Raw genomic sequence first — 14,616 nt, 5'->3', positions numbered from 1 at the left:
TATCAGTTAAAGTTTGTGTTTCTTTGTTAATTTTCTGTTTAGTTGATGTATCCATAGCTGTGAGTGGGGTATTAAAGTCTCCCACTATTATTGTGTTATTGTTAATTTCCCCTTTCATACTTGTTAGCATTTGTCTTACATATTGTGTTGCTCCTATATTGGGTGCATATATATTTATAATTCTTATATCTTCTTCTTGGATTGATCCTTTGATCATTATACAGTGTCCTTCTTTGTCTCTTTTCACAGCCTTTGTTTTAAAGTCTATTTTATCTGATATGAGTATTGCTACTCCTGCTTTCTTTTGATCTCTATTTGCATGGAATATCTTTTTCCAGCCCTTCACTTTCAGTCTGTATGTGTACCCTGTTTTGAGGTGGGGCTCATGTAGACAACATATATAGGGGTCTTGTTTTTGTATCCATTCAGCCAGTCTTTGTCTTTTGGTTGGGGCATCAACCCATTTACGTTTAAGGTAATTATTGATAAGTATGATCCCGTTGCCATTTATTTTATTGTTTTGGGTTCGAGTTTATACACCGTTTTTGTGTCTCCTGTCTAAAGAATATCCTTTAGAATTTGTTGGAGAGCTGGTTTGGTGGTGCTGAATTCTCTCAGCTTTTGCTTGTCTGTAAAAATTTTTATTTCTCCTTCATATTTGAATGAGATCCTTGCTGGAAACAGTAATCTGGGCTGTCGGTTATTTTCTTTCATCACTTTACGTATGTTTTGCCATTCCCTCCTGGCTTGAAGAGTTTCTATTGAAAGATCAGCTGTTATCTTTATGGGAATCCCCTTGTGTGTTATTTGTTGTTTTTCCCTTGCTGCTTTTAATATTTGTTCTTTGTGTTTGATCTTTGTTAATTTGATTAATATGTGTCTTGTGGTGTTTCGCCTTGGGTTTATCCTGTTTGGGACTCTCTGGGTTTCTTGGACTTGGGTGATTATTTCCTTCCCCATTTTAGAGAAGTTCTCAACTATTATCTCCTCAAGTATTTTCTCATGGTCTTTCTTCTTGTCTTCTTCTGGTATTCCTATGATTTGAATGTTGGAGTGTTTAATATTGTCCTGGAGGTCTCTGAGATTGTCCTCATTTCTTTTAATTCGTTTTTCTTTTTTCCTCTCTGATTCATTTATTTCTACCATTCTATCTTCTACTTCACTAATCCTATCTTCTGCCTCTGTTATTCTACTATTTGTTGCCTCCAGAGTGTTTTTTATCTCATTTATTGCATTATTCATTATATATTGACTCTTTTTTATTTCATCTAGGTCCTTGTTAAACCTTTCTTGCATTTTCTCAATCCTTGTCTCCAGGCTATTTATCTGTGATTCCATTTTTATTTCAAGATTTTGGATCATTTTCACTATCATTATTCAGAATTCTTTATCAGGTAGATTCCCTATCTCTTCCTCTTTTGTTTGGTTTGGTGGGCATTTATCCTGTTCCTTTACCTGCTGGGTATTCCTCTGTCTCTTCATCTTGTTTATATTGCTGAGTTTGGGGTGGCCTTTCTGTATTCTGGCAGTTTGTGGAGTTCTCTTTATTATGGAGTTTCCTCGCTGTGGGTGAGGTTGTACTGGTGGCTTGTCAAGGTTTCTTGGTTAGGGAAGTTTGTGTCAGTGTTCTGGTGGGTGGAGCTGGAATTCTCTCTGGAGTGCAATGAAGTGTCTAGTAATGAGTTATGAGATGTCAGTGGTTTTGGAGTAACTTTGGGCAGCCTGTATATTGAAGCTCAGGGCTGTGTTCCTGTGTTGCTGGAGAATTTGCTCTGGAACTTGTTGGCCCTTGGGTGGTGCTTGGTTTCAGTGTAGGTATGGAGGCATTTGATGAGCTCCTATTGATTAATGTTCGCTGGAGTCAGGAGTTCTCTGATGTTCTCAGGATTTGGACTTAAGCCTTCTGCTTCTGGTTTTTAGTCTTATTTTTACAGTAGGCTCAAGACTTCTATACAGCACCATTGATAAAACATCTAGGTTAAAGATGAAAAGTTTCTCCACAGTGAGGGACACCCAGAGAGGTTCACAGAGTTACATGGAGAAGAAGGAGGGAGTTAGAGGTGACCCAAATGAGATGAGGTGGAATCAAAAGAGGAGAGAGCAAGCTAGCCAGTAATCACTTCCTTATGTGCGCTCCACAGTCTGGACCGCTCAGAGATATTCATGGAGTTACACAGAGAAAAGAAGAGGGAGGAAGGAGACAGAGGTGGCCAGGAGGATAAAAGGGGGGAATGAAAAGGAGAGAGACAGATCCAGCCAGTGATCAGTTCCTTAAGTGTTTTCCACCTTCTGGAACATACAGAGATTCTGAGAGTTGGGTAGAACAGAGAAGGGGGAGGGAAGAGACAGAGGCGACCTGGTAGAGAAAAAGGAGAGTCCAAAGGGGGAGAGAGCAGTCAAGCCAGTAATCTCACTCCCAAGTAAAAATGGGTACTGAAGATTGGGTTCTTAAAGGTACAAAATTGATAACAAATACCAAAAAGCAAAGATTAAAATTCTAGAGTAGAGGTTGGATTTTCAAAAATACAATATTAAAGAAAAGAAGAAGAAGGAAAAAAAATAAAAGTCACAAAAATTATTTTAAAAATATATATATGGTTTGCTTTAAAAAAAGTCTTTTTTTAAAAAACTAATAGTAGGTTATAAAAATGAAAATTAAAGGAGTAATAGAGGACTTAAAATTTTTTTTAAGTTAAAAAGAAAAAAGAATGATAGTAAAAATAGTAAAAATATATCTAGGACTTTCTCTGGTGGTGTTGTGGGCAGTGTGGGGTCAGTTCATTTTTGGATAGTTCCTTGGTCCAGCTTTTATTTCTCAAGATCTAGGCCCCTTCCTATGTAGTCGGTACTAACTACAGGATTTTAATCTGTTGCACTGTCATTTCCAAGGCGGTTCCCTCGGTGCCGGGGTCCAGCCCCGGCTGATCCAGGGTATTCGAAGGAGAGATGGCTTCGGCGACCTATTTATTTATTTATTTATCAAAGATATAAAGAGTAATAGAATGAGGATAGCTCAGTAGGAAAATTCAGTGGAGTAAAGAAGCTGAGTAGCTTGGTTTACGCAGAAAATCAGTATAACCCGTGACACCAGGTTAGCTCTGACCACGGAGGCCGCAGGCACCCTCTCGAATAGCGGAAGGGGCCCCACCTTAGACACCTTCTCGAGTGGGTCTTAGAAGCCCAGGCAAATAAATGGTCGCAGAGGACCTCCGCGCTCCAGATGGAGACTCAGCTGGAAATTGAGGAGAAAATGACATGGGGAGACCAAGCTTTGGTGAGCAAGGCCCGTAGCTTTATTTCCAACAGGGGTTTTTATACCCTAAGTTACACATAGAGGATAATAGGGGATGCAAAGTCAGCAGTCTCTGATCCTTATCAAAAACCAGTGTTTCTTTCCTGCAAATTTATCGTATACAAATGGTTTAGGTGATTTACATCATCTTCTGGCCAGAAGGCCTATTAACATTTTATGACTCTTGACAAAGACTTATTTTCTCTAAGAGTAATTATTTTAAGGTTTGGCGCCATCTTCCGAAGGTGTTAGATAAAATTGCATTCCTATAGGGTGGATGTGTAATGGGTTTACAACAAAGGAAAGAATTTATTACCTTAAGGGTCTAAAGTTACTAACACCAAGGCCACTACTTATTTTTTCTACATACCAACTATTAATTAATACATATTCAAGGATACAATACAGGGGATGTGAAAACTTGGCAACAAGCATTGGCTCATCAATGAAATCTTTTACTAGTTTTTATTCTGACAGTTTCTAACTCTCTGAGAGGCTCTAAGCTATTTGAATATCTTAAGCTTCTCGTGCCCCTCGAGGCTGGGAGACTGTAAACAATCGTATGCATAGCTGTAGGAGTCTGGGTAAACTTGTCAGGTGAATTAGAGAGCTATCTGAGGGGTTTGGATTTAAACACTACTAATTGCCCAGGAACTTTATTAATTGGAGCTGTAAGTTAACTCTTTGACAGAGAGAGCGAGATGGTGGTGGGGGACAGCCCCCAGTAAAGTCAGAGGTGAGAGCACAAAGCAATAAAGTAAGCAGACTCTGGTTTTTTGGGGGTAGATGCTCGAGAATATCCGGGGGGACTCCTGAGGCTCAATCCTGCCTTTGCGTATGCCGAGCCTCCTTCCTCATGACCTTTGTCACGAGTGGAATGCCTCTCACCGGCTCCCGGCACCTCGGTTTTAGCTTCTTCTGTTTGCTGGTCTCTTCAGTGTCTGATTTCCGCCCTGACACAAGGGGGGCGGTGGTGGACACTTTTTTTTAGGCTCAGTTGTTCAGTCGCGCTGTGGGGAGGGACACTGCAAACAACACTGGCGTGTGCTCACAATGTCTCAGCCACACTGGGCCTGCCCCTGCTCACAGAGCGTGCACCCTGCCTGCCCACACAGCTCAGGCTCTAGGTTGCTCTGCCCGGAACCATCCGAGGCCGGCCCTGGGCTGCATGCACCTCCCAGGGCTAAGCCTCTCAGGTTCAGGCACTCGGGTAGTCCTCAGAGGTGCAGACTCCATTGGGCCTGCGTTTTGTGCCCTTCCCAGCTCCAAGCAGCTCGGGTGATGAGGTGTTTGGCGAGCGCGGTCACTGCAACTTATCGCCTCTCCCATCCCTGCCACTCGGTTTTCTGGGTGTACAACGGGCGCACCTTCTCAGGCGGATAATGACTGTCCAAAACCCCAAGAAGTCTTAGTTAGCAAAGAAGCCTACTTGCAGTTTGGTAGATAATGTCTCTCTGGGGCTGCAATTGCCCCCTTCTGGCTCTGGCTGCCTGTCACCAGAGGGGGATGGTCTGTAGCCGGCTAGTTCTGTTCAGTGCTTTGTTCTCTGCGCGGGCCTGGCGGTGTCTTAGGGCTTTTCACGTGGTAGCTATCCCACAGTCTGGTTTGCTAGCCCAGATTATTTCGCTCTGATTACCCTCGGGGCATTCAGGCCCGATCCTTACTCTAAGCAATGCAGCCCATGCCTCCCTGCCCAGCCCCTGCTTGCTAGTGACGGGTGCAGGTGTCTGGGCTGCTTCTCCGCTGGGGGAGTTACCGTTGGGCTCGTAATCTGTGGGTTTTAATTATTTACTTATTTTTCCTCCCTATTATGTTGCCCTCTGTGCTTCCAAGGCAAGCCACAGACTTCGGCAGTGAGAGTGTTTCCTGGTGTTTGGAAACTTCTCTCTTTTTAAGACTCCCTTCCTGGGATGGAGCTCCATCCCTACCTCTTTTGTGTCTTTTTTTGTCTTTTATATGTTTCCTACCTCCTTTCGAAGACAATGGGCTGCTTTTCTGGGTGCTTGATGTCCTCTGCCGGCATTCAGAAGTTGTTATGTGGAATTTACTCGGCGTTTAAATGTTCTTTTGATGAATTTGTGGGGGAGAAAGTGGTCTCCCCATCCTATTGCTCCGCCATCTTAGGACAGCCCCCTCCTCTGCCTTTTCTAAAACCAGCTTGAACATCTGGAAGTTCACAGTTCACATATTGATGAAGCCTGGCTTGGAGAATTTTGAGCATTACTTTACTAACGTGTGAGATGAGTGCAATTGTGCAGTAGTTTGAGCATTCTTTGGCATTGCCTTTCTTTGGGATTGGAATGAAAACGGACCTTTTCCAGTCCTGTGGCCACTGCTGAGTTTTCCAAATTTGCCGGCATATTGAGTGCAGTACTTTTCACAGCATCATCTTTCAGGATTTGAAATAGCTCAACTGGAATTCCATCACCTCCACTAGCTTTGTTCGTAGTGATGCTTTCTAAGGCCCACTTGACTTCACATTCCAGGATGTCTGGCTCTAGGTCAGTGATCACACCATTGTGATTATCTTGGTCGTGAAGATCTTTTTTGTACAGTTCTGTGTGTTCTTGCCACCTCTTCTTAATATCTTCTGCTTCTGTTAGGTCCATACCATTTCTGTCCTTTATCGAGCCCATCTTTGCATGAAGTGTTCCCTTGGTATCTCTAATTTTCTTGAAGAGATCTCTAGCCTTTCCCATTCTGTTGTTTTCCTCTATTTCTTTGCATTGATCGCTGAGGAAGGCTTTCTTATCTCTCCTTGCTATTCTTTGGATCTCTGCATTCAGATGCTTATATCTTTCCTTTCTCCTTTGCTTTTTGCTTCTCTTCTTTTCAAAGCTATTTGTAAGGCCTCCCCAGATAAATCAAGATGGTCCTAATTTAGTATTTTAGTCATTCTTCTGACAGCATAGGAAAGAAGGAGCAATAAAGTTTAATAATTATTCATTTGCTGAAGTTTTATTTTGTTGCTTTTGTGCCAGGTACTGTGCTATGTGCCAGAGAAAGATCTCCCAGCTACTTTGCTAAGTATAAGGAAATAAAAAATGAACATGTGTACCCCACTTTATTCCAAAAAAGACTTGAACCAGCTTGGAAAATTGGAAAAGATATGGCTATTAACCTCCAGATCTCAAAATGGTTCTGATCTCCAAAATTCCAAATTCCGCAGGTGTTCTCTGCATTCATTCACCAAGCATTTACACCCTTGTTTTGTATTAAATGTTGTACTAAACAACTTTTTGATGTTGATAGAACATTGGAACTACAAGTGTCTCTGTTCATCTGGGATAAATTCATCAGATAGGAAAAGGCCCAAGTGATATTCTTCATCATCTATAGATGAAGAAAAACCTTCAGTTGTGAATTTTACTCTAAGGTATTAAATGTCTTTGGAAGCTTTTCTTCTTTATAATATGAGAAAGAATTAAATGAGGGCTATTTGCCTGCAGCATGTTTGGTACAAAAATCTGAGTATTAAAACTGAAAGTTATAAAACCATAAATTGCAGTGGTTTCCTAAATATTCCAGTTTCAAGAGTAATAACAAACCAGTTAAAGAATCAATTTAGGCACAGCCTTTTAATTCAAGTATATGTGTTAAATTAAACATCAATACTTTATGTAATTTTTTTCTAGATTCCCTACAGATGAAAACATCAAAAGAAAATGGGTATTAGCAATGAAAAGACTTGACGTGAATGCTGCAGGCATTTGGGAGCCTAAAAAAGGAGATGTGTTGTGTTCAAGACACTTTAAGAAGACAGATTTTGACAGAAGTACTCCAAATATTAAACTGAAACCTGGAGTCGTACCTTCTATTTTTGATTCCGTATCTCACTCACAGGTTTGTTTATCAGATGCTGCTTAACCATCATTACTCACTTTTTAGGGACTATTTAAGAACCTTCACACACTTGCTACCATTTTTTACTATTTGCTTATTGATTTGAAAACCATTCTTTAAGTTTTTTTAGATTTGTAAACTGTGTAAGCTTTTCTAAAGAGTAGTAAGAGTGTTTTACCAGTAGCCCCTCAGAAATGTTAATATCTGTACCTTACTAAGGTTTGGTGAAGCAAACTTGAGTTAGTATAGCTCAAGATTTGGGTCTAAAAATTGGAGGAATGTTAGAGTTGAACTGAAGTTCCAAGCTGGCAGTGCGCCTCACACTGGAGCAAAAGTCGAGAGCAGAGCCGCAACAGACACAAAGTATACTTTGAGAGCCACATATTCACACTTAAAGCCTGAGTAGAACTGGAAGGTAGAAAACCAAAAGATGAGAAGGAAAAGAAGAGGTCAAAAACAAGAAGATAAAAGGATTGTTTAAGGAAACTCTAGTTATATTCTGTGGCTTTTCTCAATGATTTTAGTGCCATGGATGAGCTGCTTCACCCTCAGTATCTCTCTTGACTTCATATACCTGAACGCGTACTCACTTTCAGAAACTCTAGAGATTGACTGATTCCAATGTGGAAAATTCAGGGAGGGCCTGTGGTTCCCATACCAATAGGAATGAACCTCTATTGAAAGGTATCTCCTTCCTGACAGCTGGAAACAGGAAGTAGTTCAGAAGATCTACTCCCATAGGGGTCTTGGTCACATTTGCAGATGTTCGTACCTCAGTACTTGAGTTATATAGTGGAAACTGACTCAGTTTCTTCCATGTTAATAAATGTACAGTATCTTCTGCAATTTGCTCTAAAGGATTTGTTTCCTATACCATGGTGTCATCTATAGTCTTAAGCGAACCTTAAAAAATATGGACATAATAAGTCAAATAAGCAATAAATTACTAACTTCCAAAAGTTATTTCCTAATAACAAGGAAATCACAGAATCCAGAAGTAACACTGTTAACACTCTATGTGGATCTTTTCTGTCATTTTTATGTGTATGTTTGTATATAAATATATCTCTATTTATAATTCTTACAGAATATGATTATACTGTATATCCTTTTTATTTGCTTTGCTCTTTTTTTAACATTCATACAGTGCTTACTGTGTGCCAGGCAGTAATCTAAGCACTTTACATATATTTTGACTCTTTTAGTCCCCTAAACTACCATAAGAGTTAAATAATCTTATTCTCATTTGACCACTTGAGAAAATTTAGACCCAGAAAACTAGAATACATTCCCCAAGTCACACTGCTGTTAAATGGCAGAGGCTGGATTTAAACCCAGGTATTTTAGCTCCAAAGTTCACTCTTAACTATTATAATATTTTCCATGATGTTAAATATTTTTATATAACAATGGCTTTCAAATTTAGTCTACCTAAATATTATCCAGGGAGCTTGGCTTAAAATGCAGAATCCTAACCAGCTCTCCCAAAATGTTTGATTCAGCAAGTTTGCTTTGGAGTCTAGGATCTGCATTTTTTGATAGGTACTCTGCATGATTGTGTTGCAGCTCAATGGATCACATTTTTAAGAGAAACCTATATGGAACATCAATTTTTTTTTTTAACTAAACTTTATACTGAAGTCAACATCAGTTCAGTTCAGTTCAGTTCAGTCACTCAGTTGTGTCCGACTCTGCAACCCCATGAAAAGCAGCACGCCAGGCCTCCCTGTCCATCACCAACTCCCGGAGTTCACTCAGACTCATGTCCATCGAGTCAGTGATGCCATCCAGCCATCTCATCCTCTGTCGTCCCCTTCTCCTCCTGCCCCCAATCCCTCCCAGCATCAGAGTCTTTTCCAATGAGTCAGCTCTTCGCATGAGGTGCCCAAAGTACTGGAGTTTCAGCTTTAGCGTCATTGCTTCCAAAGAAATCCCAGGGCTGATCTCCTTCAGAATGGACTGGTTGGAAAAAAAAAAAGAATGGACTGGTTGGATCTCCTTGCAGTCCAAGGGACTCTCAAGAGTCTTCTCCAACACCACAGTTCAAAAGCATCAAACAAATGCACACATCATAAGTGTATAGACCACTGGACTTTCACAAAGTGAATATACTCATGTAACTCCTCTCAGACCAAGACGGAGAAAGTTATCAATGCCCCAGAAGCTTCCCTCATGCTCTTTCCCAGTCCCTACACCCTTGAAAGTACCACTATCCTGACTTTTATTGCTGTCAGTTATTGTAAATGGAGTCATATAGTACATACTCTGTTCTGTGGCTGCTTTCACTCAACATCTTGCTCTTGTGATTCATCCACACTGCAGCATGTGGTACTTACTAGTCCATGTATTTTCTTTGCACTATAATATTCTATTGTATTTGTTGTTGTTCAGTGCTAAGTAATGTCCAACTTTATGTGACCTCATGAACTTCAGTGCACCAGGCCTCCCTGTCCTCACCATTTCCCAGAGTTTGCTCAAACTCATGTCCATTGAGTTGGTGATGCCATCCAGTCATCTCATCTTTTGCTGCTCCCTTCTCCTCCTACCCTCAATCTTTCCCAGCGTCGGGGTCTTTTCCAGTGAGTCAGCTCTTCACATCAAGTGGCCAAAGTTTTGGAACTTCAGCTTCAGCATCAATCCTTCCAATGAATATTCAGGGTTGATTTCCTTTAGGATTGACTAGTTTGATCTCCTTGCAGTCCAAGAGACTCTCAAGAGTCTTCTCTAGCACCACATTTCAAAAACATCAGTTCTTTAGCACATTGTATAAATAAACTATAATTTCTATTCTACTGTTGATGAACATTTGGATTTTCACTTTGGAGCTATTATGAATGGTGTAACTACAAACATTTTTGTCCATGCCTTTTGATACACTTAAATGTACACATTTCTACAGAATATATGTATATTTATGTTAGAAGTGGAATTGCTGGATCCTAGGATCAGCTTGAGTAGATATCACCATAGTTTTCCAAAGTGGTTTTACCAACTTATACCCCCACCATCAGCTTATAAGAGTTCCTATGATTCTATATCCTTTCTCATATTTAGTGATATCATCTTTACAGTACATTTTTAATGACCATATAGTGATTGATCCAGTGTATGGACAATAAATACTTTATGTAATCAATCCTTACCATTGTATATAGATTATCATCTTTCACTGTTTTTAAAAGCATTAGAATGAACATTATTGTAGTTAAATCTATGTACATATCCTTATTTCCCCAAACTAATTTCCTGGAAATAAAATAGCTAGACCAAAACTTACACACATTTTTAAGTCTTTTGCTTTTGATACAAGCCTCCCAAAAGCCCATCGTAAAGTTTGTATCAGTCTACTGCCCTACTAATAGTTATGCATTAAAGTGTCTGTCCATCCTAATCCTCAGTGTAAGTTGTGTTTTTAACCTTTGCTGAAATTGATAGGCATAGATGACATCTTATTGTTTTAATATATCTTTGAATATTAGTGCATTTATGCATTATTTCCTGTGTTCATTAGACAGTTTTACTTCTTCTTTCCTGAATAACTTATTCAAGTCTTCTAGTTTTATCTTTTTCTAAGCTGTTTTATAACAACAATAGATATTGAGGATATGAATCATTTAACTATGTTGCAGTTACTTTTTGTTCTTTGTCTTTAGTTCTAATTATGGTGTTGGTTTGTTTTGTGTGAAATACATTTTTTTAAGTAGTCCTATATTTTCTCTTGTGCTGTCTGATTTAAGATTTTATAAATATTTCCCATGTATTTTTCTACTTCCTCATTGTTTTCATTCTTACATGAATTTTCATTATGTAGAAATTCATTGTGATTTACTGTACATAAATGATAAAACTTTTTCATAATTAATTCATTTTTCATGACTTATAGCCTTTCTCCACTTATTTAGAATGCCATTTTTTATCCTGAAGGCTCTTATCTACATGATCTACTCATATTTTTCTTAAGAGAATAGTCTTCTGACCCAAGGCTAGAACCCATATCTCCTGTGCCTCCTGCTTGGCAGGCAGATCTTTACCGCTGAACCATCTGAGAAGCCAAAAGAATAGTACACTATCTTAAATATTCTTTCCTTGTAGGATATTTTTAATACCTTGTAGGATATACCTTCCCTCATTATCATTCTTTTTTTTAAGGAAAATTCGTGTTTCCAGGTAAACTTTAAAGTTAGTTTAGGGAAGTTCCTTTAAAGTAATCTTAGTGAATTTAAACTTTACTGACTGTTAAAAGCAATTTCCACTAAAAAAATATATAATAATTTTACTACAAAAAGTTAAGAAGGTTGAAAATTTACAAAAGGACAGAAATATCTACAATGATTGATTAACAATTAACTATTCTTAACAGGGGAAAAGAGAAAAGCTTCATTATAGGAAAAACTTCACCCTCAAAGCCCTTCCAGTTACAAACCACAATCACAAGCTTGTTGATACTTCCTCGTGTGTTGAAGAATTCCAGTCCCAGTTCATTTTTGTAAGTAAAATTACTGGGCTAAAGTTGATATTTTTAAGATGAACGTGCCCTCTCTGTTAGGATTAAGCTTTTTAAAATCTTACTGAAAAATTAGGAGTTCAGGTTTTTGAGATTTTTTTTAATATGTAATAACCAAAAGTAATATTGCTTCCAAGGGCCATTATAATTTATATATACGTATTTAATTCAAAGAATGCTTTCACAAAAATATTTCAACCAGTCAGTTCAGTTTAGTTCAGTTGCTCAGTTGTGTCCGACTCTTTGTGACCCCATGAACCGCAGCACGCCAGTACGCCTGTCCATCACCAACTCCTGGAGTTTGCTCAAATTCATGTCCATCGAGTCAGTGATGCCATCCAACTGTCTCATCCTCTGTCGTCCCCTTCTCCTCCTGCCTTCAGTCTTTGCCAGCATCAGGGTCTTTTCCAGTGAGTCAGTTATTCACATCAGATGGCTAAAGTGTTGGAGCTTCAGCTTCAACATCAGTCCTTCCAGTGAATATCCAGGACTGATTTCCTTTAGGGTTGACTGGTTTGATTTCCTTGCAGTCCAAGGGACTCTCAAGAGTCTTCTCCAACACCACAGTCCTAAAGCATCAATTCTTCGGTGCTTAGCTTTCTTTATGGTTCGATTCTCATATCCATACATGACTACTGGAAAAACCATAGCTTTGACTAGATAGACCTTTGTTAGCAAAATAATGTCAACCAATAAAATACAATAAATAATTCCTCCCTTTAGTTATTGGTATTGTAGGTTCTATGTGGAAATATCTAATTTTAAAAATAGTTATGTCTTTAGGTTTTCTTGAAGGACTATCATACACACACAGTATTGAAGCTTGCATTTATTTATTCATCTGATTGCTTTTTCATGTTAGAATCAGGCCTGGAATCCAGATCTGTTTTACTATCTTAATTACTATAGTTTTATAATAATGCTTAAAATCAGGTAGTGTTTATCAGTGTTAAATCTTCCAACTTTGTTCTTTTTCAAAGTTGTTTTGGATAGTCTTGGTCCTTTGCATTTTTATATGAATTTTAGAATCACTTTCATAAATTTCTACAAAATTCCTGCTAGAGTTTTGACTGGTATTCTGTTGAATCTACAGATCCATTTGGGAAGAATTGACATCTTAATAGTACTATTTTAAGTCTTCCAGCCCATCACTTCATATATTTAAACTTTTAAATTTTCTTAGCAGGGTTTTGTCATTTTCAGTGTAGTCTTTCGTTTTTTTTTGTCAGGTTTATCCCTAAGTATTTTGTATGTTTGGATGCTATTATAAATGGCATTGTTTTAATTACTGTTAGTATATGGAAATAAATTGACCTTTGTATATGAAACTGTATCTGTCAAACTTGCTAAACTCACATGTTAATTATCAAAGCTTTTTTGTAAAAGCTGTCAGGTTTTCTACAAAGATAATCATGATGTCTGTCATTGCTGCTGCTAAGTCACTTCAGTCATGTCCGACTCTGTGTGACCCCATAGACAGCAGCCCACCAGGCTCTGCCGTCCCTGGGATTCTCCAGGCAAGAACACTGGAGTGGGTTGCCATTTCCTTCTCCAATGCATGAAAGTGAAAAGTGAAAGTGAAGTCCCTCAGTCATGTCTGACTCTTAGCGACCCCATGGACTGCAGCCTACCAGGCTCCTCCGTCCATGGGATTTTCCAGGCAAGAGTACTGGAGTGGGGTGCCATTGCCTTCTCCGATGTCTGTCATTAAAAACAGTTTTAATTCTTCTTTTCCAATGTAAATACCTTCATTTCTTTTTCTTGCTTTATTGCACTACCTTGAACCTCCAAGGGTATGCTGAGTAGAAGAACTGAGAACTGATCTTTATGCTTTGCTCCTGATTTTAGGAGGAAGGCATCAGTCTTTCACCATTGAAGATATTCATATGATGTTAACTGTGGATTTTTCATAATTGCCCTTTATCAGACTGAGGAAGTACCTTTCTATTTTATTCTTTCAGTTTTAGTGAGATATAATCAACAATACATCACTGTATAAGTTTAAAGTGTACAGTAATGATTTAATTTACATTCATCATGAAGTGATCATCACAGTAAGTTTAGATGAACATCTATCATCTCATATAAGCAAAACTAAGAATTAGAAAAAACTTACAATGTGTGAGTTGAAAATTATATTGGAGAGAATTAATGGCATGTTTGAAGGCAGGAGGAAAAGGGGACATCAGAGGATGAGATGGTTTGGATGGCAGTACCAACTCAATGGACATGAATTTGAGTAAACTTTGGGAGTTGGCGATGGACAGGGAGGCCTGGCATGCTGCAGTCCATGGGGTCACAGAGAGTTGGACACAACTGAGTGACTGAACTGAACTGAATGGCATGTTAGATATGTCAGAAGAAAAGATTAGTTAAGGTAAAGATATAGCAATGGGAACTATCCAGAATGGACTACAGAGAGAAAAGGGAATGTTTAAAAAATGAAAAACATGAACAGAGCATCAGTGAGAAGTAGCACAACTTCAGACAGCCCAATATACATGTAATTAGACTCTCCAAAGGAAAAGGAAGAAAAGTTGAAATAGAAAGGAATATTTGAAGAAATCATGGCCATAATTTTTCCAGGTTTGATAAAAACTATAAACCCACAGATAAAAAGCTCAGCAATCCCAAGCACGAGAAACATGAATAAAACTAAACTAGGCTACATCATAATCAAATTATTCAAAACCATTGGAAAAGAAAATTCTTATGTCTTGATAAATTAACCCCTTTATTATTAAGAAATGGCCTTCTTTATCCCTGGTAATATTCTTTGCTCTGAAGTCTACTTTGTCTGATAGTAATATACCCACCGTAGTTATCTGTTATTAGTGTTATCCTAGTTGAAACCTTTAGTTTCAACCTATTTGTGTCTTTTTGTTTTAAGGTGTGTTTTTTCTTGGTGGCATGTACTATTGGGTCTTGATTTTTTAAATATAACTTGGTTATTTATAATCACTAATCTTTTCATCAT

The 14,616-nt window shown here is 38.5% G+C and overlaps 1 protein-coding gene across 3 annotated transcripts in view; it reads left to right on the top strand.

The window, feature by feature from the left end:
* The window catches only part of THAP6 (THAP domain containing 6), a 27,708-nt gene that overhangs the window by 6,551 nt on the left and 6,541 nt on the right, over positions 1 to 14,616 (top strand). For 2 of the 3 annotated variants that reach the window (XM_010838165.1, XM_010838166.1), the window contains exons 3-4: positions 6,928 to 7,135; positions 11,496 to 11,621. In XM_010838165.1, coding sequence (XP_010836467.1) covers positions 6,928 to 7,135; positions 11,496 to 11,621 — 334 coding nt within the window. The remainder of the gene's footprint in view (positions 1 to 6,927; positions 7,136 to 11,495; positions 11,622 to 14,616) is intronic. The other variant, XM_010838167.1, reaches the window with a different exon arrangement.

The sequence above is a fragment of the Bison bison genome, unplaced genomic scaffold (assembly GCF_000754665.1).
Source record: "Bison bison bison isolate TAMUID 2011002044 unplaced genomic scaffold, Bison_UMD1.0 scf7180017864092, whole genome shotgun sequence".
Classification (NCBI taxonomy): domain Eukaryota; kingdom Metazoa; phylum Chordata; class Mammalia; order Artiodactyla; family Bovidae; genus Bison; species Bison bison.
Note: the sequence above shows the minus strand (reverse complement) of the source record. Positions and strands in the feature narration are given on the sequence as shown.